Source organism: Aricia agestis, chromosome 19, assembly GCF_905147365.1.
Source record: "Aricia agestis chromosome 19, ilAriAges1.1, whole genome shotgun sequence".
Taxonomy (NCBI): Eukaryota; Metazoa; Arthropoda; class Insecta; order Lepidoptera; family Lycaenidae; genus Aricia; species Aricia agestis.
Genome location: NC_056424.1, coordinates 5,311,280 through 5,337,860, shown reverse-complemented (window position 1 = coordinate 5,337,860; position 26,581 = coordinate 5,311,280). Strand labels below are relative to the sequence as shown.

General features: G+C 37.8%; 1 protein-coding gene and 1 non-coding gene across 2 annotated transcripts; one reads left to right on the top strand and one right to left on the bottom strand.

Annotated features, from left to right (window-relative positions):
- Positions 1-120: 120 nt before the first annotated feature.
- LOC121736522 (fez family zinc finger protein erm-like) lies at positions 121-18,281 on the top strand. The gene is made up of 2 exons (XM_042127768.1): positions 121-187; positions 17,062-18,281. The coding sequence occupies exons 1-2, from the start codon at positions 181-183 to the stop codon at positions 18,183-18,185; spliced, it is 1,131 nt and encodes a 376-aa protein (XP_041983702.1). The 5' UTR covers positions 121-180; the 3' UTR covers positions 18,186-18,281.
- Positions 18,282-20,069: 1,788 nt separating this feature from the next.
- Trnaf-gaa lies at positions 20,070-20,141 on the bottom strand. Its single transcript has one exon. It is a non-coding gene; the product is annotated as a tRNA-Phe (tRNA).
- Positions 20,142-26,581: the final 6,440 nt, after the last annotated feature.

Genomic DNA, 26,581 nt, shown 5'->3' with positions numbered 1-26,581 from the left:
TTGAAGGCGTCGACCGTCGCTTGGGCTGCGAGTGGCGGGGTGGGGGGCGGGGGGTGTTTGCCACAGCCACTTTTCGCGCGCCTTTCCGTGGTCACAAATTTCGCGTCCGCCATCTTTGCTGTGTGTGCAATGAACGATGTTCACTTGGTGATGTGATGGTGAAAAGTGCTTAAAGGGTTCATGTCAGGTGGGTGGTCAGTTATCTTATCTGATTTTGGAAATGATTAAAGAAACTTGACATTTTTCATTATTTCTTGATAAATATCTAGAAAATAATTTTAAAATTAAATTAATTTTTTTATATACGGAAATGGACCCAACTTCCGCGCTCCTTAAATATCCAGATAAATGTACGTATTTCAAAGTACGCGCGAACGAAAAGAAACGGATATGACTCTATACCTCACTTTGGACTTACGTTAAAAACTTGCGTTCGATCGTACCACACTTGTTCTAAGTACCTACTAATATTTAAGTACGTTTATATTAATCTAAAGACTAAATGTAAATAACAAATTCAAGTCTCAAATAAATGAGTATAGTAATATCGTGATTGTATGAAATTAAAAATTGCCTTTAGAGTTTTATATTTTACCAGCTGACACACGAAACTCCTTTGCGCCAAAATTCGTTTATCGAGCAGGAATAACAACACTTTTCCGGGATAAACAGTATCCTATGTCCTTTCCCGGGACTCAAAGTATATAGTAACCATACCAAGTTTCAGCAAAATCGTTTCAGTGGTTTGGTTTGCGTGAAGATGTAGGTAATAGACAAGCAGACCGATGTAACACTTTCGCATTTTTAATATTAATGTAGATTAAAATCTTATTGAAACGGAGGTTTTTTATTATATTAGGTATGTTTAGATAGGATTTGAGATTTCTGCCATTTGGCAGAAATCTCAATGGTACATTTTTATGTACCATCGAGGAAATTGATTCCTAGGCAGTAGACGGACCTTATACATCATTTGGTCGGCTTAATATGTCAATTCAATGTTAGCTGTGATCGGTCGGATGGGTTTGGCTTAACGCGACCAAATTACTAGTTAAAGGCCTGAATCCTGATAGACGTACGAACTTAAAGCACGCGGGTTTTAAGTTGGCGAACTTAGGGTCAATTCAGACCGCAACGCGACGCGTAGATGCATTACTAAATTAGTATGGATTTGACAGATTCGCAAGACGTCTCACGCTGACGACATCTGTCAAATCCATACTAATTTAGAAATGCATCTACGCGTCGCGTTGCGGTCTGAATCAACCCTTACTCGGCTCGCGTCGGTGACACACGAGAATCGCTCACACTGGATAACCATGCCCCCAGGCTCGGGGCCCGCGGCTCTTTACACACAGACACACAGGCGATTAAGATCGTCGAGCCATAAGTCCGCGTACTCACTCGCACGTCTGTCACCCCTTTTAGGTCCGCCATCTGCCTAGGAATCAACTTCTCTGATAGTTCAATACGCCAGAAACACGACATCATAAAATGACTTTACCTTTCTCTATTCTACAACCAATGTCTACTACGATTTAGGGTCAATTCAGACCGCAACGCGACCAGGCGAGGCGAGGCGCGGTGCGGCATAAATTTGTATGAATTTGACAGATTTCAATTGCGATGAGGTGTCTTGCGAATCTGTCAAATCCATATCTTCTTCTTCTTATACAAAATGTTAGTGTAAACACCGTTATCCTTGAAACCATCAAATGAGCCCGTTAAAATGAACAACTTTTTCTACGAGAACAATGCTGGACACTCAAAAAAATCCGTCTTCATACCCATACAAATTGCCGATCCGGGCATCCGCATGGGTATGAAGACGGCATTCTTTTGAGTTCCTAGCATTGTTCTCATAATATTATACAAAGTTGTTCATTTTGACGGGCTCATTTGATGGTTTCAAGTATTACTAGCGCATCACAGACTATATTATGAAGATACTATAATATTTTATCTTAAGATGCCCAAATATAAAATATTATAGTATCTTAAACTATCACACACGGCTAAGATACGATATTATTAAAAATCTGTTAATTTCCTTACGAGTGTGCGTTGGTGCCACACGTATCCCTTGTTAGAGTTCTATATACAGATATTTTTATTTTATTTTAATTTGTTAGACAGCTCCTCAGACGATGATTCTGATATAGAATGTGAAATGCAGATTGCAGTAGTACATTCCAAAAGGAAAAACATTTGGATATAGCCTCACATAAAAAAGAGAAAAACCTGCCGCGGTGAATTTAACCTTTATCAAGATCTGTCAACGAAGAAGTTTCATGGTATTTTAGAAATTCAAGAGAAACATTCATTTCTATTCATGAGCTTTTTAAGCTAGCCATAAATAATTATAAGTCACTTTTATTTAAAATTATCCGAAATGTTCCTTTTTCCCCCAAAATGTTGCTTTTCGAATGAGAGTATGTAACTTTCGAACATACAGCACTGGCAAGTGGCAACACTGCTTTCACTGGTGCGTCCTATCCCCGATGAGCCCGCTGCCCGACACAAATACATCCTGTATTTATAAAGATGAATATCTTAAGATACAAAATATAAATTAACTTCGTCGTGTGTGATGGTTCATAGGATTTCTATGGTGAGCGATATTCTAAAATATGCTCTAAGATAATATACAGGGTGTAACAAAAACAAGTGATAATAATTTAGGGTGTGTACGTATTTCTTGTAGATAGTTCACTGTGAAAGTAGCAGCGCTGAAAGACCAAAAAATTTTTTCACTTTTGTATGGGGAAACTCGTGACGCTCGGGCCCTTACCCATACAAAAGTGAAAAAAAATTTTCGTCTTTCAGAGCTGCTATTTTCACAGTGAACTCTCTACAAGGAACACGTACGCACCCGAAAGTATTATCACTTATTTTTGTTACACACTGTATATTTTATATTATCTTCACCGTCTGTGTTGCGCTTAACGGTGTTTACACTAACACACTGTAAGTATATAAAATTCTCGTGTCACAATGTTAGTTAAACCGTACTCCTCCGAAACGGCTTTACTGATTTTTACCATTTTATGTGTATATTCAGTAGGTCTGAGAATCGGCTACTGGGTAGGTATTTTTTATATTGATAAGTGCATTTGTTGAATGAATATTGAATAATATAATTATTACAATTTACAACTCCAGACAGACGGCGACCATTGTTTGTGCGACGGGATAGCGATGGACTTTGCCATGGTGCCATATCTATTTAGTCATTTCAATAAAATAATATGGGCGAAATACTTTATAATATGACAAAACAACCGGGACAGTTAGTAAATTTAGAAATGCATATCTACGCGTGGCGTTGCGGTCTGAATCAACCCTTAAATATACCTAACCTAAGTTTTTTCGGGCGCATTTCTGTTGTAAGACTTGTAAGTTACAAAATCACTCTGTTGATCTATCTGCAACCGTAGTAACTAAATACATAAGATCAGGTTTTTGTGGGTTATTAATTATTATATTATTTAACCGGTATTCACGATAATTTAATCACAAACTTAAAAAAAATCTAAAAAAATCCATATCAAACTTATCTCGGATTTTCTTCGGATTTATCGGAAAACATGAAAGTTTAAAGATATAATGTCATTATAACTACACTGTCATACAATAATTGTTGTACCATATTCACTCGATAATTAGGTAGATACTTACAAATCGGCTTAGCCGTTCTATAAAAAAAGAAAATAAAACAATAAACATCATGCTACCAAGTTTTAACTTTCGATTAAGATTTTATGACAATAGTAAAATTATTATGTTTTCAAGTTAAAATAATAGTATTTTCTAATTTTAAAAGATAAAACCGACTTCAAAATTGTTCGTATTTAACGTAATTCAGAATTAAAATTCCCTATCTCAAAAAGATTCGAATTTCGATTTTGATAAAACTCCCTAAGCTGAACAATACCTAGTTCAACAAGAAAGAACCTCTTAGTTCCGGAGATATGCGAATACAAACGTAAAAACATACATACATAGTACCTACCTGCTGTATACATAGTACATACACATGTAAATGGTTGTGTAATTATTAGGTATATATTAGAATATATTATATAAAATAGGTATTAAATATTGTATTATACTCGTATTATATACATATTAGAATATAATTTAGTTGATAAGTTTCATTACTTCTAGTTTTTATTGTACTCCTATACCAAAGGTTGCTTGGTAGAAATTGCTCAATAGCAATAAAGCCGCCTTTGTGTTCATGTGTCCTTGTTGAATGTATGTTTATGTTTGTACTACAACTTTTTTGAACGCAATAAAGTATATTATATCTATCTATTTATCTATCTATCTACATACACTTGAAACACATACACATTTGTTAAGACGCTGATTGACAATATATTTGCGTAATGAGATAACACAGACAGATAGAAAAAAACAAACAGACGGACAATCATTCAAATATATAATAATAATAATAATAATAATAGCTCCCACACCGGTTTCGGTGACGGTGGCCGGTTTCATTGAAACCAGGCCAGCTACGCAGGAGTAATTTTTATAGTGCCCAAGTGTGTGCGCAGTACACAAGAGCACTCTCTATTCCTTTACTCTCATAACCCAGTGGGACGGACGACCGACACGACTGGCTCTCGCCAGGGTCGATCAGGCGCAGGACCGACTTTTTACATGCCCATCCGACGCATGGATCATCTTACTTATCAGACAATCAGGTGATCAGCCTGCATTGTCCTAACCAAACTTGGAAATAACATGTTTCCAACGCGGGAATCGAACCCACGACCTCCGAGTCAAGAGCCGCGCTCTATACCACTAGACCACGGAGGCCATAATATTAGTAACATGAAGACTATTACGCGCCACGGCAACGGCTACGGCCTACGATCACTGCTAATGTGCATAATATAATTAAATTATGTTCACAACACGATCCATCTTCAACTTAGGGTCAATTTATACGTGGGAGAGCCATGCTTCGGCACGAATGGGCCGGCTCGACCGGATAAATACCACGTTCTCACAGAAAACCGGCGTGAAACAGAGCTTGCGCTGTGTTTCGCCGAGTGAGTGAGTTTACCGGAGGCCCAATCCCCTACCCTATTCCCTTTCCTACCCTCCCCTATTCCCTTCCCTTCCCTACCCTCCTCTATTACCCTATTCCCTCTTAAAAGGCCGGCAACGCACTTGCAGCTCTTCTGATGCTGCGAGTGTCCATGGGCGACGGAAGTTGCTTTCCATCAGGTGACCCGTTTGCTCGTTTCATAAAAAAAAAAAATTCACACCGCAACGCGACGCGTAGATGCATCTTGCAAATCCATACTTTAGAAATGCATCGACGCGTTGCGTTGCGGTCTGAATTAAACCTTACGAATAACAAATAACTTAAATTTTATCCATACTACTTAATATTATAAATGCGGAAGTGATGTCTGTCTATCTTTTACCTCTTCACGCCCAAACCGCTGAACCGATTTTGCTGAAATATGGTACAGAGATACTTTAAGAGGAGTCCACACCGCCCTTTTTTCCATACAAACGTTGTCCCCTGTTTCCTCCCTGGATAATGCTAGTAGAGTTATAATTTTTTTCCTGAATATCTACGGCCACTAATACAATGTCCCTATGTTTTCTTTTTTTTCATAATTTAATTATTAAATAAGATATGACCGTTCGAAAACCCAAAAAAATGGCCAGATTTTTCGCTGTGTTCAAACGTCCAGAAAACAGATTTGGCTAGATTATACATAAAAAAGTAAAACATAGGAACACAGCTCAAGCTTTTTTTTAATATTTAATGAAAAAAGTACTTAAATCGGTTAAGTTTTGGAGAAGGAATCAGGGGACAACGAATCGTTGATTTTCTGGATTTTCTGCAGTTGTCTCTATCGCGGTCTGCGGTATAGGCTTGAGGTAAGGGAGACAGCTATAGATATTACACGTACTTTTTTTTCATTTCTCTAGCCCCTGGTGTATCCTCTTAAGCCCCGGGAAAGGACATAGGATACTTTTTATCTCGGAAAAGTGTACGGTTGCCGCGCGATAAGCGAATTTTAGCACGACGGAGTTGCGGGCGTCATCTAATACCGACTTACTATAAATCTATACTTACATAATATTATAAAACAAAGTCACTTTTTTCCCACAGCAAATAGAATTTTTTTCCTTTATAACTTGAATAAACCTTGTAACTCACCTACTACAATATTATCATCTAGATTTCTAGCTAATATATCTAGTTATACATAGAATCTACTTTTTTGGATTAATACAATATTATTCCAGTTTTGAAGACTCAATTTATGCGAAAAACGTCAATTTTCAGAAAGTCTCAGAAATCCACCTCATTCACTTACGTCTTCAATTCAACAACTACAGTCGTTCTGATCACTTACTAAATAATTCTGAATTTAAATAATTCAAAATTTCAACCCTGCAAATTGTTAACTTTTGTAAATTCTCAAGTCTCAACTCGGCAACTTAGTCGATATTGCACCTAGTAGGTACAAAATACCTATTCTATTGTCTGGTACGCGATTGTCAATTGCCTCCAATACCTAGGGGTAGAGGGTGGTAAGAAGGTGCCTTCGGCGTTAAAGGTGTCGAGTGTTTCTATGACAACGCCAGGAAAACTCGGAAAAGGGGCAACGGAACTTATGCTACCTTACAGATGAGACTTAGGTAGATAAGTTAATATTATGTTTATACTTAATAATTGAACTTTTTCGAACATTTGAGTTGAACAAACTTTGTGATTTGGTATGAAATTTTGGAATTTTGCCTAGTGGTTTCAACTATTATTCAAACGAAGTTTTTGGAAAGATCTCGGGTAACCCGTTGGCTGGGCGCGACGGCTAACTATGTACTTATTATATTAATAGGCAGTATAAGCCATGGCCTATGGGCGGCGGCGTCCTATGGCGTCCTAGGGCAGCGTTCTAGGACGGTGGTAGAGTTCGTACTACGGACGCTCCACACCACGTCAGTCTGGACTCTGGCCCTGTCCTAAGTACCTGAAGGACTTGTGTTATGGGTACCAGACAACGGAAATATATTATTTTAATACTTTTATATTATACATATATTTAAGATTTTTATTATATCATACATATTTCATTTAAACCCTCGATCGCAGATTCCTGGAAATCTATTGTTATTCTATTGTTATCGCGGTCGAGTTCGACCGCTTGGGAGTTGATAGGTCCAAGACCCAGGCGGGATTCGAACCGGCGACCCCAGGCTTGCGCTACCAACGTGCAACGAACTGAGCCACAGAGCTCGTGTGTGTGGCCTATACTCATAAAAAATATACCTATTTATACAGCCCTGCCCTAAACGATGATAAAATGAGTTTGCAAAAGGGAGTAAATACCTACACATTATATCTCAAAAGCTTTGACCACACTGTGCCTTTTCAACTTTTACTGTGCGTCAACAGCGAACGTGAGGCATGCGCGCGACGTAATGCCCTCTGACCGTATCCAAAAAACAAAAATGACAGTTGGCGTTGCGTTCGTTGACGCATTCAATTTTGAATGCGCCAAAACGAAAGTTGAATGAAAGAAAATGTTGAAAATTGAAGACGAAAGCGGATAGTGTGGACATACAGTTAATCGATTGCTTTGTATGCGTGTGGTTGTAACTCGTTTCAACTGTAGTTTAGGCTATCAAAGTACCCTTTAATTTTGATTGTCCATGTCTAGGACCTGATTTGCGAATTTATCCAAGTGGAAACTTCCTAAATCCTAATAGCTACTCGTTCCAGTTTTAGGAGAGCACTTACTAAATGGCTATCATTTAGTAATTATATAATTGCCTTTCAATTCCACATTTCTACTTGTAGGTAGAAACTAGAAAACAATATTTAGGTAAGTAATGATAATTACAATAAAATAGAACATTTTTTATAACTTACAGGTATATTATATTATAACTAAACACAATATAGGAAAATGTACAGATTGGCGGCCTTATTAGTACTGCTAACAGCGGTTTCTTCCAGACAATTTTTGTTTATAATTATAAATTTTGCGAATATTAATAATGTTTTAAACAAATAACGTTAAAAAATCCTCTCCCCACGAAAAACGTGCAGACTGAAAAGTGAATTAAAAATTTCCAAATAAAATTTAACAATAGGTCCAGGTGACATAACCCTAAAATGCAATCCCTATTCGGAGTCATCAATATGCACTTACGCCCTCACTGAAAAGGCCCACACCTCCGAGGTAGGCTTATTTTAAACTCATCAATTAAAAACCCCGGTAATGAGTTAACTCACCCTTCCACCTGATCTCACCGAGCCCTCCGGAGCCCTACGGAGGGCGGAGGGCGAAGCGCCAGGGCTATTAGATTAGCTCCGGTGACACGGGCATCTGCTTAAATATGTGTGAAGTGGGGAGCTAATGCCTCCTTTATGTTTTGTTAATATTATCTGTGTAGGTAGCTGTTGCAGGGAAAAGATATAAAGCACTCCGTCTCAATTTTGATGTAAGTAAATCTAAACAAAAAAATTGAAACTTTATCAAATGAATATGTCATTGCAACTTTATTAACATTTTAATAAAAATTATGACATCATGGACGTTTTGCTTAATACATAATTTGTATAATTGTTAAATTAAACAATGAACAAACAAATTAATGAAGTACTTTTCACTCACTAAGGACATTTTACACCAAAAATATTTTAATATTTAAATCTTTTGCTGAATAAATTACTTAAGCGTCCGAATTTTAGCGATCGTGAGTCGCGAAGCTTTAATTTATTTTTTTCAAAGATCACACAAACAAATTAACGACAATGCTACCCAAATTATCTCATAAACCTCTCAAATATTCCCAAAACGATTGACATCATTGTCAACATCGTACCTGGGGTCTAAAATACCCATCCAATATGCCGGGTTAATATGAAATTGCGTACTTCCGTCGCATTCGGATGTCCTGTGAACGCCACTTGAACATGATATGACAGATTCTGATCAGGGTTGACTTATGAAAAAAATTGGGAAAAAATTTAATCGGTTTTAAAGTGGTTATATATTATTTAATAGAGCGAAAAGGAACCGTCAGGCGGTTAAAGTTGATTGATTAAGAACTAGATGTTGCCCGTAACTTAGTGGCGCCAAAATTCGTTTATCTATTATATTTTTGTGGGGGAAAAAATAACCGTTCTTTTCCAAGACTAAAATCACGGTCGTCACGTCGATGTTAAGTAAACAATACTCAATAGTATAGTCTGTCTCAGGCGCGGTCCGAAGGGGGGAGGGGGGGGGGAGGTTCACAGGGGACATGACCTCACCCCAAAATCTAAGGTCAAATTGAAAAATCTCAAAATATTGCCAAATAATTAAAGGCTAGCTATCCCATAATCAATTTTTAAGTGAGTGACCCCCTCCAAAATTTCAGGCTGCGACCGCGCCTGGTCTGTCAAGAAAGTGAAGAAATTAAAAAGTGGCAACATCGTAGTGTCATCCCTTTTTCTTAGATTGATTTGAAAGGGATGACGTTGCCACTTTTTAATTTATTCACTTTCTTGACGGGCTATAAGTACTTAAAATTTATACTAAAATTGTAAGTGCTATATTGCTATTGTGGTCCAGCTTCTGAGGGTTTTCGCAATTTATCTTTTCACTAAGGGCGTTTGTGCACTACACGGAATTTTACCGTCCGGCGTTCATAACTTTCACGTTTGCCATATCAAAACGTAAGAAATCGGGACGCCGCGCCGCGCCGGATGGTAAAATTCCGTGTAGTGCACAAAATCTCTAACGCTCCTAACGCTTTTGAATTGGCTAACGTCAAAACACTAACCAATCAACAATACTAAGGAATAAAAAGATAAACTCCTGTCAAAAATCTCTGAAAGAGCATAGCGGTTAGTCTTCTATGCTTTTCTTAAGTAGGAAATAGAAATAGGCGCGTTAAAGATTTATTCTTCAAAAAAGAAGTATTCATCATATTTTGCATAAATAAGGTCAATACCGTGACGGGGCTTACGCCAAACTGACAGCGAGTGTTGTTGACGTGCGAAGCCCCTAATCAGGCGAACTGTGCGCTCGTCTGACGACTGACGTCGAGGACCCGACCCAACCCTAGCGATTATGGCTGTATTCAGACTTATTTTGCCTCGGGTTTTCTCTGATTGTGATCTTTATGACGTTGATATTAAAGTCCTCTGAGGAATGGTCCGTATTTTGCGGAGAACTTAAAAAAATATTGGCCTTTGTTGACAAAATATTTTATTGTAGGATTTAATTATGTTTTGGAGTTATTGGTGACTGGCGGTTTTTAATTTGTGCCGACAGCTCATTCAATATTTGTCTGCCACTTGCCTATGTTTGGTAAATTCTATAGTAATATTGTTATGCGACGGCTGTCTGTTACCTTTTTACCCTTAAACCAATGATTTTGATTAAATTGGGTATGAAGAGTCCCGGGAAGTGTAAAAGGCTAATATGTGATATCTTATCTTACTAACTACACATGATAGCCTAGTGTACAGATAAATTCTTATATAAAAAAAAACAGAAACCGGACTTAAGTCCTCTAATAAGTAATAAACATACCCTACTACAGTCTACAAGACCTACGAATATGGAATCTAAATACCTAGTTACTACATTAATGCCAAATAATTACTTTACCACAATATACACAATATAACATTTGGGATTTTGCACCCGAATTCCAATCATAGTTATTTGCGGATAAATGACAAATAAATGAAAAGCAATTTCTGTGCTAACAAACAATTTACAGCTTAATATCAAACACCATAATCCGTACTACATATTTATGTCTGTGTTGGAGTGACCAGTATACCATAGTCCCTGGTAAACATTACTATTAGTGATAACTGATGTGATATTTGGTGATTTGGTTTAATAATTTTGCGATATTTGGTGTATAAATTATAATTTTTGCACTGAAGGTTAGATTTAAGTTTTTTAATTCTGGATTTTTGTTATCTAACTTCCAAATACAAGAACTCTTCACAAAATAAATAAAAAATACATAACTTATAGGTCAGTGTAGGATTTAGGTGCACAAATTTCTGCTCCCCGAACATCGCCTATAACCAACTGGTTTGACGAAATATTTGCTGTACTGGTAGGTTTCCATGTACTACCTAAACAGGAAAGCTTCCAAGCCTTTTCTTGTCTAGGCCCTAGAGAAGCAGGGATGAAAAGGCTTAGTCCCAATTTCACCAACGACTGTTAAAATTAACGCTCGAATTAATATGACGTTACCTCTTTCATTTTTATGATTGAATGAGAAGACATGACATTTTAACAAGCTGTTAAAACAAACAGACATTGTTGAAATTGGGTCCTAGTGAGGCTGAAATTCTAGACTCTAGGGCCAAGGCAATCAAACGTCAAAATTAAAAATTATATTATTGTTTTACAGATTATTTCAAATATTACAACAATTCGATTTACAAAACATTACTTCCGTAACATAATTAATTTCCCGATCATATCCGTAATCGCAAACAGCGTTACAAATCACAAAACATACCGTTTAACAATAATCGCGGGGTCAGGCTACGCTGGTGAGGGTTGGGGTCGCGCTAATGACGACATCGCCGCGCTGTAATGACAGACGTGTTGACAAGTGGTTTCTTTTGGCATTTATTTGGATTTTCATGTCTGGGTTTAGAGATTTTTTGACGGAGAACCACTGTTGTTTACCTGTAGGCTGTAGCTTATTTTACAATGGGTGCAGGCTGCAGCTAGTAGGGTTCATTCAGACGCGTAGATGCATTTCTAAATTAAATGGATTTGACAGATTCGCAAGACGTCTCACGCAGTTGAAATCTGTCATATCCATACAAATTTATGACGCGTCGCGCCTCGCATCGCTTCGTCGCGTTGCGGTCTGAATTGACCCTTATTATTTTTTAAAGGTAGTTTTTAGTGCGAAGGAATAACGATTGACGCACAAAAGATTATTCTTTATTATCGGGGAGTTTAGCATGAGTACAGAGTACCAAATTTTATCTTAATTCGTTCAGAGTTTCGTGGGTGGTGCTCACCTGATATAAGTAACAAACAAACATAACTAATTTACTTAACAGTTTGATGTACATTCAAGTTCATATCAATCACAACATCACGGTCAAGAGTGTCAATATCCTTTGAAGGAGGAAGTCCAAACGGATTAAAGGGTGATTACACCCTCCAGTTGAAAAACAACTCTATCCCCGCCACATAAGATTCGATCTTCATTGTGTGAGCCAACAAAAGAGATAGCCACTAGAAAATTATAATATTAGACGCCATATTATCGACTTTAAGACCCGGTGTTATGGTTTGTAATCGAGTGGCGTCGCGAGATGTGCTTTATCTTTCATGTCAAGAGGCTGAGCCGAATTAGATGCGATCGCAGTGGATAAGAGGCGGTGTAGAGTGATGAAGTAATTATGATATTGAGATGATAGATAGGTGGTAATGTGATGGATCAGGGTGATTCGCTGACAGATAACATTGTGCTTAGGTTTTTCAAGGTTACGTAGCTGAAGTTGGCAACTAGGAGTTCTTTTAGAGAATAGCAACATAGATAAAAAATAAAAATATATTGTATCAGCCAACGCTATAATTTAATCACACGCGTCTAGAAAAATGCGAAGTCTTTTGAGTATGTTATTAGAAATAGAAATAGAAATAGAAATCATTTATTTGCTGAAATAATAATCACATTACTTTAACATCATATTGTAATATGATGTTAAAGTAATGTGATCAAGCTCTCTTATTTTGCCTTTGGGTGGCGTGCAAATTTTATACAGTCTAATTTATAATTTATTTACTTATACTAATACTACTTATAATTATTTATCCTTTTATCTTATTATATTTTCAAGTATACTATTTCTAATACTTAAATAATTATTATAAAGAACTTAATACAATAATATTATGTCAATTTGTGCTTTTTCTTACATAAACAATTAAAATTTTAGATAATGAATAATATTTATGTCATGAATTATCATCTTATTTTATTTCGATATGATTATTATTATTTAATATAGCTATACTTACTTATAACTTTATTATAAGTAAACAACTTTATTATGACAGTCTACACGTCGTTATACACTTTGTTATCTACTTGCTCACAAGTCACGCCAAAAATGCAAAACGGATTTTCATATTTGACATAGGTACATAGTTGTTTAAGTTCTTACTAAATACATGTATATATTATGCTACTTTTATTCCCTACAAAGAATAATGTTCCCCTGGTATACTTATTAGCTAGTTAATGTAATAATATTTTACCCGTTTAAAACGTAACTTCACTAAACGTAACCTACTCTAGCTTAAAAGCGAAAAGCTGCTTAAACTCTTGAATCTTGATGCCCAAGAAAATATAATAGGTACACTCTCGAAAAACCTTACCCTCCTGACGTAATCGGGTAAAAGGCAATATAAAATTTCATTACCACATACAAATCACAAAACACTGTTAGGGCCAGGTGATGTTGGACCAACAAAGCGGTACAAAGCCAGAGAACTTTTTGTTCGCAACGTATTGTAAGCGCCAACCGTTAACATATTTTATTAAAACAATTCAAAATCATGAGAGTTGAGAATGTAGGGGATGTAATTGTTTTATTCCGATTTCCGACTATAGTTTTTGGATTATGGTTATTTCGAGTAGGCTTGTGGAATGTAGAGTATAGTATGATAGAGTTTTGCGAGCGAAAGTGTTGTACAAATTTTTATTTTACACTTTATAAATCTAGCATTTTTGAGAAAAAAATCCTTCTACATTTATTTTGCAGCCCAACATTATAAAGTATAATAATAATGAAAAAAAACTAATGGACAATTTTGAAAGTCTCATAAAAATTCGAACGCCCGATATAAAAGTTGCAAAATAAAAAAGGCCTTAACTTCTACTTTACAAAAATTAAAATGCCTATTATATTATTTAAAAATTAAAATATTATGTAATATTAGATTTAATATTTTATTTTTATGCTGATAATAACTTAGAAACAAAACAGAGGCCGTAGCCTCTGTTTTGTTTCTAATAAAAACTTCTTTTTTAACGAAAATACCTTTCGTTAAAAAAGAAGTTTTGACATTAGTCTTCGCAAGCGAAATGTCATTTAGCGATGACTTGTGTCAAGCCGCTTACATTTTGATAAAAAATTTCGTCATCGTTTTTAACGAAATATACTTTGTGTTCTTACTTATTAATGTAGAGTTAGTGTAGAGTCTTTGACAAACTAGTATTTTTCATAAACTGTACAATAGACTATTAAGCTTGTCGTTTAGCTAGTTGTAAAAGGGCCAGCTTAAGGGAGATTATTGACCATTACGAGATGAAAATAAAAGTGTTAGTGTGCAAGTGTACAAACACCGGAAGCCGGATGTATTGATGTTGCAACTCTTTTTGTGAAGTCGGATAATATAATAATACTTCTTAGAATGTTAGCGGGCTCTTTTGAGTTTTAGTTTTCGGTAGCCACTCTTAGTATTTAGTAGCCACTCTTTATATCGACAGAGAAGCTTTCGACGACTATCATGGAACATAATATGTATAGTTATTATGTATTTTATTCTTAAACTCTGTAAAATCGTGTGTAAATTAAGAGGAGTCCACACCGTCCTTTTTTCCATACAAACGTTGTCCCCTGTTTCCTCCCTGGATAATGCTAGTAGAGTTATAATTTTTTTCCTGAATATCTACGGCCACTAATACAATGTCCCTATGTTTTCTTTTTTTCATAATTTAATTATTAAATAAGATATGAACGTTCAAACATAGGAACACAGCTCAAGCCTTTCTTTAATCTTTAATGAAAAAAGTACTAAAATCGGTTAAGTTTTGGAGAAGGAATCAGGGGACAACAATTCGTTAATTTTCTTCAGTTGTCTCTATCGCGTTCTGCGGTATAGGCTTGAGGTAAGGGAAACAGCTATAGATATTACACGTACTTTTTTTTCATTTCTCTAGCCCCTGGTGTATCCTCTTAAATATCTCGCTAGAACTCGAAAACAAGTGGGTCAATTTTGCTAATTTCTTGGTCTCTTGGAAACAATATTTATGGAGAAATAAATGAAGAAGAAATTGCTGAAACAATAACACTATAATTTTTGTTATGTTACTTATTTGATTTAGGTCTTTCGTTGTACAATTTAACACAAGTTAATTTTTTCATCTACTGTAATCTTCACCATCTCTACTGCAACAGAAATAGCTAAGATTTTTTCAATCGCTAACCGCAATGGAAGTTATAATATAGGAGTGTTAACAATATTTAGTATAAAATCTTGCCGAACAAAGCTAACATCACAATACGGATAATAAACCGCGTTAACACTTCCCGCGCCGGAAGGAAGCTCGCCGACACTGGGATTACACATCATTTGGCGAAATCCCTTTGTGATCCGTCCTCCGCAAATATATCAATGGCATTTTTGTGATTCGTAACATGTTTAACTTAAATTAAGCTTTTAACTGTCTGTTTATCGCCGACTAATATTGATTCATAAAAAATATGTAAAATAAATTATTATCAGTCATTTTCTTATTCAATTAAGTACCTAAATGTTGGCATCACTATTATTGTTACATTGGTAGTTAAAAACATCAATACTGCTTTGATTCAGAACCTATCAACCAATAAAATTATAGCTTTCTCATATACAAAGTACAAATAACTCCTACCTCATAAGACATACTCTACTTCACACACACACACACACACACACTATTACACACCCAGTTTTATACACACCTATAATGCACTTCATTATGGTTATTAAATATAATAATTTATCCTAAGAATTTTAATTTTAGTTGCTGTATTAATATTTTATTAAGTATTATTGTTGTTTTTTAATTCCTAGAATATTTTTGTTAATTTAAATTTAATTTTCTGTTTTTTTTTTTGGCACTCTTTTTATTGTAATCCTCCATAGCACAGGCTGCGCCTAGTTTGGGGGACTGCCACTTTTAAAAATTGTAAATTAAGATTATGACGATAAAGATTTGTATTTGTATACATATATTAAGATAAAAACCATAATAAAAACCGTATGATTATTTAATTTAAATATTAGAATCATAGTAAGCTGCACAAGCTTGTGTGAGTAGTGTGACGTATGAAGACGAAAGAGCATAATTTTTAAACAATACAATCGTACGTGCTTTTGGACGTCTCAAAATAACTGAAGCGTCTCATCAAATTAATCATATCGGTCAAATATTAATGTTAAACAATGGTCGGGGACAGAAACCACCAATTACCAACCCCCTGGTGTCCGCATGAGAGTTAACCCTCCGACAATTTGCCCCCAAACAATACACGACACCCCATTGTTTTAGGGTTAAGTGCGAGATTAGTCTCGTCAAATATGTTCCTTAACAAGGTTGGTGATTTGAAGAGATTTTTTAGTTTGTTAGGAATATCTATTATTAAAATATTTGATTTAAAAAAAATAAGTTTCAATTTAATATGTTTGTTAATTTGGTAAAGAGAAAGCAGTAGAGAGAAACATCAGTCAATACTCTTAACTCTATACGTAGGTAATCCCGAAATATTGCACAGATTTTACTGTTTAAAAAATATTATACTCAATATAATTAATTACTTAAATAAAAGTTATCTTACAAGGTACCTACTTTATTCGAAGAATCATACTGACGTTTAAAACCTGATCATAATACAAATATCTAAAAAAATGCATGTTGAAAGCAAAGCTTTTCTATAAGACATAATTTACTCCGATAAACAGCACCTCCATAACCACTTTTACAAATCAATGCCGCCGGAACACGGAGGGCGCCGCGTCTATCGCGATACAAACATTCAATCGTACTTTCTTAATTAGTAACGAAAATGGATTTCCGAGCGCGGAGGGTCCTTTTCCATTTCGCGCCATTCACACGGCGCAATCGGCACGAATGTTTGCAAACGATTTCCCCACAATGGCGGCGACAGATCGAAAAGGGTACAACCCTAGCAATTTACTAAAAACAAGCGCGGCTTTGTCCCCGCCGCCACAATACCACTGAACAATGCTCTCTCCGCAGGAACTCCCGAGATGCAGCCGTTCGCGAGCCCGAGCCGGGCGGAGGGCCCTCGCGAGTCGCCCCCCGCGCCCTCCGTACCACCTGCCGCCCCCGCGCGCCCCGTCCTCAACTTCTCCATCGCGCGGCTCATGGAGCCGGACCGGCGCAAGTCCGTGTCGCCGGAGCCGCCACCGCCGCTGCTGTCGTACGGCGCGCAGCTGCTGGACTCGGCGTTCAAGCAGTACATCCCGGCGGCGCGGCGCCAGCTCGCCTCCCACTACCCGCTGCTGTACTACGGGCCGGACCTGGTGTCGCTGACGTACGCACACCAGCTGCACCTGCCGCGCCCGCCGCCGCCACAGTCGCCCCCGCGCCCCGCCAGCCCGCGCGCCCCCGCCCCCGACCACGCCGTCTCCTCCACCACCGGCCCGGCGCCCTCGCCCGCCAAGAGCAAGAGCTTCGCGTGCGGCGACTGCGGCAAGGTGTTCAACGCGCACTACAACCTGACGCGCCACATGCCCGTGCACACGGGCGCGCGCCCCTTCGTGTGCAAGATCTGCGGCAAGGGGTTCCGGCAGGCGTCGACGCTGTGCCGCCACAAGATTATTCACACGTCGGAGAAGCCGCACAAGTGCCTCACGTGCGGCAAGGCCTTCAACCGCTCCTCGACGCTCAACACGCACGCGCGCATCCACGCCGGCTACAAGCCATTCGTGTGCGAGTTCTGCGGGAAGGGCTTTCACCAGAAGGGCAACTACAAGAACCACCGGCTGACGCACAGCGGCGAGAAGGCGTACAAGTGCAACGTCTGCAGCAAGGCCTTCCACCAGATCTACAACCTGACGTTCCACATGCACACGCATAACGAGCGGAAGCCGTTCACGTGCAACATCTGCGCGAAGGGCTTCTGCCGGAACTTCGACCTGAAAAAGCACACGCGGAAGCTGCACATGGGCGCGGGGAGCACCGCCAACGACTCGTCGCTGGACACGCAGGACGAGTCGACGCAGGAGGCCGGGACTAGCCCGGTGCGCGAGGACGCGGGCCGCATCGCGTTCCGGCCGTTCCTGTCCTCCTCGTACCCGCGGCTGCTGGACCCGGCGCGCATGACGGCCCCCGACACGTTCTTCTCCAAGCTCTTGTGACCCGGGCCGTACTTCAACGGCTACGAAACCAAGGAGTGATTTGATCGGGGATTTGAGTAGACAAATATACAGATTATTATTATATTTTGTAAATATTAGTGGTTCTTGTGTAAAATAGTTATTTTAGTAGGTAAACACTTGTATCTTCCTAGTTAAATAAAAATCATTAATATAATCTTAATTATCATATTTTCTACACCAAACCTTGTAAAACATTCAAAAATTGGTGTAAAATCTTCTTAAGTGGTTAATTTTCTTTACATTATTAGCAAAAAGAATATTAAGCAAAAAAAAAAACTTGTGTATAATGATACTACTATTTAGTTAATTTTTGCATTCTTACCTCAATGATATTCTACTTATACAGATATTTTACGTTACGTCCATACTATTTTCCGGCTTAAATCTCTTCCGAACAATTTTCAAATTCAAAATTGCAGACATTGACAAATTTGACAGATAAGTGAAACAAAAGATACGAAAAACCATTTAAATAAAAGAGACAGTTCTATTTTAAACGTCGAATCGTATCGCTGTTTCTTTCTTCGCCTGAGCTATGAGGAAAATTCGATTTTTTCCAGATTGTTCGAAAAAATAATTGAAAATGTAAATATTTATTGCAGTCACGACATGTGGTAAGAGATTCCATGTGTTTTGTTTACTTTCGAGTCATAATTGGTACATTTTCGAAACACGCACGACGTCATTTTCAATTTATTTAGGTAAGACAAGACGCGGCACGTTCGTGACTGCGCTCGATGCAGACTAAATAACAAACGGCCCAATTGGGCCGTATTTGAAGCTTCACAACGCGCGCGGTGGTAACTTATCTGGTTTGAGTATTTCATCAGTGTCTTACCTAGTTTCTGAGGTTTTTTGACGATCAACGTGAAACGTCAAACATGCTAACCAATAATTATAGTCGTGAGTCGTGACTCGTGTATAACTGAGTACTGAGTACTGGCCAAGCGAGCAGCCTCGCGAGGCTCGGGCCGCGGCACGTTCGGGCGAGGCAGCGTGTACGTCTTGACCGACCGAGGATATGCCCTCACGAGGCAGCCTCGTAAGGCTACTCGCTTGGTCAGTACACGGCTAATAAGCGACGCTATCACAACCACGGAGCTAATATAGAGCTATAATCTATATTAGCTCCATGATCACAACGCTATTGAAAAGCTAAGCTCCTGTCAAAATACCCCACAAACTGGTGAACTGTAATTAATAAGGGTTCTGTTACGTTGGTACCTAAGTGATATTAGATTAATAAGGTTTTGATTGTATTGAAATAGGATATCCAAGTGAAAATGAATATAAATGGAAGTAAAATAATATAATTAAGTACAATAATATAATATCTTTATACAATACCTATGTCATTCAAAATTTTCTTCGTACATATTTTAACTACATAGTAGGTATTGTAATAATGCTCAACGATTCGAAAGGAAGAGAAATTAAATAAAAAGTAATGAACATAGAACATTATAATTTATAAGTAGGTACATAACTGCTTTAATAACTTTCTTTGACTTTATCGTAGAAATCGGAAGTGTATTCTGGTTAAGTACATAAGTTTTAATTCTTAAAGAATAGCTGGTATAGAGCAGCTAGATTCTTCATTTTAAATAGACACAGATGACAGACAATATTGTAAATAAAAATGTTTATAAATACTAATAATTGTAAATTATTATCTAACTTACTTGCGTAACCAAAATATATAAAATATGTATCGTGTAATATATAGAAAATTTGTAAATATTGTTGTAAATTGTTGACACATGCAATATGGGTGATTAGTGTCCAAATAAAAAATATTGACTACTTTTTGTTTTAATTAATTTTGCAATTAAAAAAAATACGAAGAAAGGCGAAAAAGAAGATTGCCGAAACCCGGGATTGAACCGGATACCTTTAGATCTTCAGTCTAACGCTCTCCCAACTGAGCATTTCGGCTGTGACCATTTAGTTCAAATTATCGAACGGCACCTTATAAATTATGGCCGGCAAAACCGGTACCAAAATGACATCATTTTGTTATCACTTATCAGACATCACAGCACTTATCAACAAAATAACTTGCTATCCTCAGAACAGGAAAAAAAATCTGTGTTGCTATCATACTTTGAGGTTAACCTCAAATACAAAGATGTTTAAAACTATGCAGTATGCAACCTATTTTACTGTTAGCAGGTAGTAATATTATGAGACATCAGACATTAGACAACTTTTGGAGTTAAGACATTAAAATATATCTACAATTTTTTTTTTCTACCTATAAGCTAAGCTGAAAAATACCTACCTAATCTACAGCATACTACACAGCTTGAGATATGAAATAACAAATAATAATAATGTTGGGGTAGATCGATTGTAGTGATTATTTTTAAAAATGCCTATAATTGAATAAAAAGTACAGCGTGGTATTTGCGCTATTGTGAATGTACACTTACCGTTTGGAGAAGTCAGCGGCCCTCAACATTTATGCAGCCAGCAAGAGTAAGGGAAACAAGTAAGAAGAATGCTTAGTTATTTTAGTTTTTTTTTTTTGAGAACAGCTAGAAATGTACCATAGAGCTATAAAGCATAATATTTTGTAATTTGTATCTTACCAATAAAAATAATTACGCAATGGGTTCAAAGTTTTATCCTTGTTTGATAGTTGCATTGTTAAAGTAGGTAGCTAAAAAGACAAGGAAGTTTAAGTTAATGACTTACAGCCGTTCCCAATATTTGATCTATCTCTGGTTTTGCCCTACTAGAGATAGAAATAGCTCACATTAGACATTAGAGACATATAAGTATTTTATGTCAATTCAATGTTAGCTGCGATCGGTTGTATGTCAAACCAGAGATAGATTGAATATTGGGAACGGCCGTTAGATAATGCTTTAAATTTTTTATTACGAAAAAAATAAATAATTAAAAACTTACTTGCTTTGTGATTTGGATCAAACTATATAACCACAAAGCAACAAAAAACTTTATAATAAAAAATAACAAATTAATAGTATGGAGTTTTCTGACTAGCTTCGTGGTTTGGGCCATATAGGGTAGGTGAGGTAAGCAAGTGCCTCCTCGGTCAGGCCAATCGTAGGTCGACCTGACTAGTAACTAGACTTTGGAAAATAAGCACATGGGAACGCATACAAAAAGTCCAGTCATCTGTTCTCCCTAGTTATATGGGGAAAATGAAGACTTTTTAATTCAAAGAACGAGATTGACCCACGTTATATGTCAATCAGTTGTATACTTGAAAAGTCCGGTCATCTTCTCTTCCTAGTTATATGGGGCAGATGACATGGAATTAATATATATACTAGTTTTACGTAGTATACTACATATATTAATTCCATGGCAGATGAAGACTTTTTAAGTCGAATTAGAGAACGAGATTGACTCACGTTAAACGCGTAAACTTTGAGAGTCACACCCGCGAAACGTCACGAAACCCGAGCCGCTGAACAATAGTAATTACGTCACAATGCGCGCGCGCTGTGCTCTTGTGCGGCGCGCGCTGCCCTAATTACTACGCGAACAATATGCGCCAACGGACTTTTGACTTTCAAGTGAACAAAACGCAATCTGCTAGGGGAGGTAGTGAAAGGTGAGTCCGTAGGCGTGGTGAGTCGCCAGCCAGCACTGCACTTCCGGTGTACCGGCTTTTCGATATCGTCACTATAATGTCAACGGTATACGAGGTCCAAAAGTGATCGACGATTCATCCATACCTACTAATAATTATGAACTATGTCTTACTAAAATCAAAATATACGGGAGTGGGTCTGTGTAAGTCTCGTCCGTCCTGGGTGTCTGTTACCTGTTCAGACCTTTTTTTTAACGCCAAGAAATGCATTTACGCATTCCGCGGGGGAGGAGGGAGATCCTGACGCGGACATGTGGGACTCACTCAAAAAAGCCCTACCCACTAAAACTTGGCGGTGCGCCCTCTTTCCGACGACGGAGCCACGGGTACGACACCGCGACCGCAACTCCACCAGCGGTCGTCTGCCTGGTGGTCGGCAGACTCCTCTTTCGGCGATTACTCGCCCCCCAGGCCGAACAGAGACCCCAGTGCGGGCTTGTCTAGGCCATTCCTCTCCTTTTGTCGCGATGCGCGGGAGCACGTTGCGCATCACGATTCTCGCAGGGTCTCCGCCTGGGCCGTCTTCTCCTCGGGCGCCTCCCTTTCTCTCGTGCGCTCGGCCTCTTCCTTGGCAGTCATCACCTCCTCTGCGAAGTGTTCGACCGCCCTCCACTCCTCCTCACCGCACAGCATCGAGCGGATCAGTGCCGGCAGTGAGATGTCATTGCCAATGACAGCCCTGAGGGCCGTCCAGGGACAGGCCGTCAGGGTATGCTCAGCCGTGTCCCTATCCGCGTCGCAGTGATGGCAGCTTGGTGTTTCCTCTCTTCCAAAGATCTCGCAAAGGTACTGACCGAAGCATGTTCAGACCTAAGCCGTTGTACTGGTATTTTTTAAATAATGACGATACCATTTTCTTTAGGTACTAGGTAGGTACCATAAAAATGAATTTCATCGCAACTAAGTAAATCTGGTAAAAGTTTGTCAAGGTTTGTCATTATTGCGACTTTATAGAATCTAGACTCTAGAGTCACTAGAGGTAGACAGTTTGAGACACCAAACAGTACTTAAATGGTTATAGAAAGAGCATAAACTAGGAACACTTTCTCGTTCACTCTAGGTAGATACAAAACATTATCAAAATAATTTTAAGGAACTGGTTTCATCAGTTAACAAGAAAAATGCTCTACAATTTACATTGCAAGCTCCTTACTAAAAGGGCTAAGTACGTTATACATTATCAAATGTCACATTCTGAATATTAACTATCGAATAATTAAAACAAACAAGCCTAAAGATGTCTTAAGGCGAGGATAAACCCCAATTTGTTATTCCGTGACTCCCGGTTTACCTAATTCCAATATAATAACGAAGTGTTAAAAAATATAAGATATAAAGCACAATATTCAAAATACCTTAAACCATAAACATTTTAATAAAACGTAATACTTTGGCTGTAATTATTTTACAAACTCACCTCTGAAAAAACTCTATTTCATCGAAATATAAGTATTAACTAGGATAATTGTACATTTTATTTGAATAAATTGTTAGTAAATCTATATTAAAACTTCTTTAACCGAACAATTTTGTTTCTTAATATTTATTTACAAAGATATTTAAAAAAAACATGAAAAATAGCGAAGATCCGCCAGAGCTGTTACAGTTTTATGCTAAGCTAAAAGGAATCTTATTGCGATGCGTATACGCTTGGTCTTTGGTTGTGTGCAAGGTTATCATTTTTGATTGAGATTAATCCCTGCCTTAACATTTCATGAGAAATAGCAATTTTATTATAGACTGCGCTTTATTAGCAACAGGCTACGAATAATAAAAACTAAGGAATCGTAACTCCCATACTATTACCGTTTAAATTTGGTTCCTTTTGATCTGTCATGTAACGTCAGCCTAGTACCGCTCAAGGTCACCTAAATATTACAAATATATTGAAATGTGTAGTACCTGGACCCTGGTACACTTTTTTGACAAGTATTGTGGAGCATGTTTTTTGACGGAGTTACTTTTCCTTAGTTTTTATTATTCGTAAGTATAAGGTGAAAAAGTTATAACTGAAAAGACAATAGGGTTTTCTTAGGCAGTAGATCGTTTGTAAAAAAATCTACTATTCCGGAAATTGTATAAGCCTGAATGTGAAGTACAATTTACCTTAATATAAATAGTATACTAGTATCTACCTAAGGCTGTAACACAACTAACGGCGGTTCCCAATATTTGATCTATCTCTGGTTTGGCCCTACTAGAGATAGGAATAGCTCACATTAGACATTAGAGACATATATTTTATGTCAATTGTGAGCTATTACTATCTCTGGTAGGGCAAAACCAGAGATAGATCAAGTATTGGGAACGGCCGTAAGTGATAATAGGGTATGTGTTCCTTAAGAGTCCGGGTGCCATCGCAATTCTCATGACGCTATAAGAGCAAAAAATTTCAATCCAGCAAAAAAATCAAGCAAATTTGCAGTGAACTCTATATTTAAGAGTCCGGGTGCCATCGCAGTTCTCATACAAACGTACTATGAACGATACCAAAAATATGAACGATTACAATATTTACATACTAAATTGTAATCGTTCATATTTTTTGGTACGTAATTATATTGCAGTGAATCTATGTACAGGAACCTAGGTTAGCTTAAGATAGTAATTACTCTCTTAAGCTGAATATGGTAAATATTCTCGTATGCGAAATAATCTTGGCATTACGTTTGTACGAGGACAGGCACCCGGACTCTTAATTATATAGAGTTCACTGGTTTTTTTTATTTGTATGGGAAAATTTGCTGAATTTTTTTGCTGGATTGAAATTTTTTGCTCTTATAGCGTTGCTACTTTCACAGTGAACTCTATATAGAGTATAAGGAACACATGCACACCTAAAGTATTATCACTTAGTTTTGTTACATCCTGTATACAGACGTAAGATAGAGTTCTTATTCATCTCATCTCTACAATTATAAACGAGCCTCCAATTGCCAATCTGACGGTCAGCCCTCGGTGTCACGCTGCGAGTCATCCTGATTCCTGACACCGTGACAGGCGTCACGGCAATTGCGTGTCACTTGGTGTCACGTGCACTGTCATCGCGTGTACCCTCAAATTGGCGGGAGTTTTAGGGTAATTGATTTCAGATCTGCGGAGACTGTTGTGTAGAATTGCCGTTTTTTGGATAAATTGGATAAATGAAGGCGGAAGGAAGGATAAATGAATTAGGGACGGAAAATGATTTAAAATAAAAAAACTGTGTGATTTGATGTGTAGTCAGATATAATGCCAGATGTTACAAGGTAAGTGTGAAGTAGGTAAGTTACAAGGTCTGTTCCAATTATAAGGGAAAAAATTAATATTTGTCCTTAAGTTATATAATGTTACTTATATGAGTTATATCTGGTTTTTTTTTTATGAAATAAGGGGGCAAACGAGCAAACGGGTCACCTGATGGTAAGCAACTTCCGTCGCCCATGGACACTCGCAGCATCAGAAGAGCTGCAGGGCGTTGCCGGCCTTTTAGAGGGAATAGGGTAATAGGAGAGGGTAGGGATGGGAAGGGAAGGGAATAGGGAAGGGTAGGAAAGGGAATAAGGTAGGGCCTCCGGTAAACTCACTCACTCGGCGAAACACAGCGCAAGCGCTGTTTCACGCCGGTTTTCTGTGAGAACGTGGTATTTCTCCGGTCGAGCCGGCCCATTCGTGCCGAAGCATGGCTCTCCCACGTATAAAATATTAAAGACGTGAGTGGTTCTTCCACTCACGTCTTTAATTATGATGTTATTATTTTTATGATCTAATAATGCTAATAACTATTTGTTTTATTATGAATACGACTCTAAACGTAATGTTCTTCGTAAATATAAAGTGCAGTACTTTCTACTTACAATGTACGGAGTAGGTACAAGTGCTTAAACACAAAAACATTCGAATACAAAAAACATAGTTTTTAAAACTCACGCCTCATCGAAACAAAGCGAATGCAATCGCGCAGAAATCATAAAAGCATTAAAACTGTAACAAACACTATGTAGCTGTATAGAGGCGACAAATCGCAGTGAAACTACGCCACAACAAAAGGGAACTCCGAGCGATTGAGTCCTCGTCAAAACAATATAATATCAATCAGAGTTGAGCTGACGCGACGCGACGGGTTATGAGGAGCATATTGCACGGTGAGGGGAGACAACAATAAAAAGCGAACCCTCCAGACATAGAATAGTGGCCAGAAGCGACGAGTTTTATTTTTAAAACTACTAAAACCCGAAAGAAACGAAGCGCTAGCCTACGTCTTTCTTGCGACGATGGCGAGTTATGATGGCATGATTAACATTTTAACATTTTCAGTATTGCAGTGTGTTTTTTCATGTCGGAGCCTGGAGGAAGGGTTCCTTATAATATGTATTTATGATGGCAAGTATAAGATAGTAAACTAAATAGCTCTCTGGAAATTTTGTGACGCTCACATTTAGTAGTCCTTTAAGTTGGTTAATGATGGACCAATACCAGCGATCACGAACGTATCGAATTTCCTATACCTACACAATTCTCAATAAGATCCTATTAAGATAATAGGATTAATCTTAAGTTTGAGGAGGTTGCAAGCAGTAAGTAAAACAAAAAATCACTTAAACTGTGAACATCTCAATTTCAATATGAATGTTAAAAATCTCAAAATGTCTCTCAGAGACCACATAGTATTAGGTATCATACTCTCGTCTTTGCACCCCCGGGGCCAGTGAAGTGTTAACGTACGTAGGTACTCTCTGTAGCTCGCGGGCTTTATTAATTATACAAACTC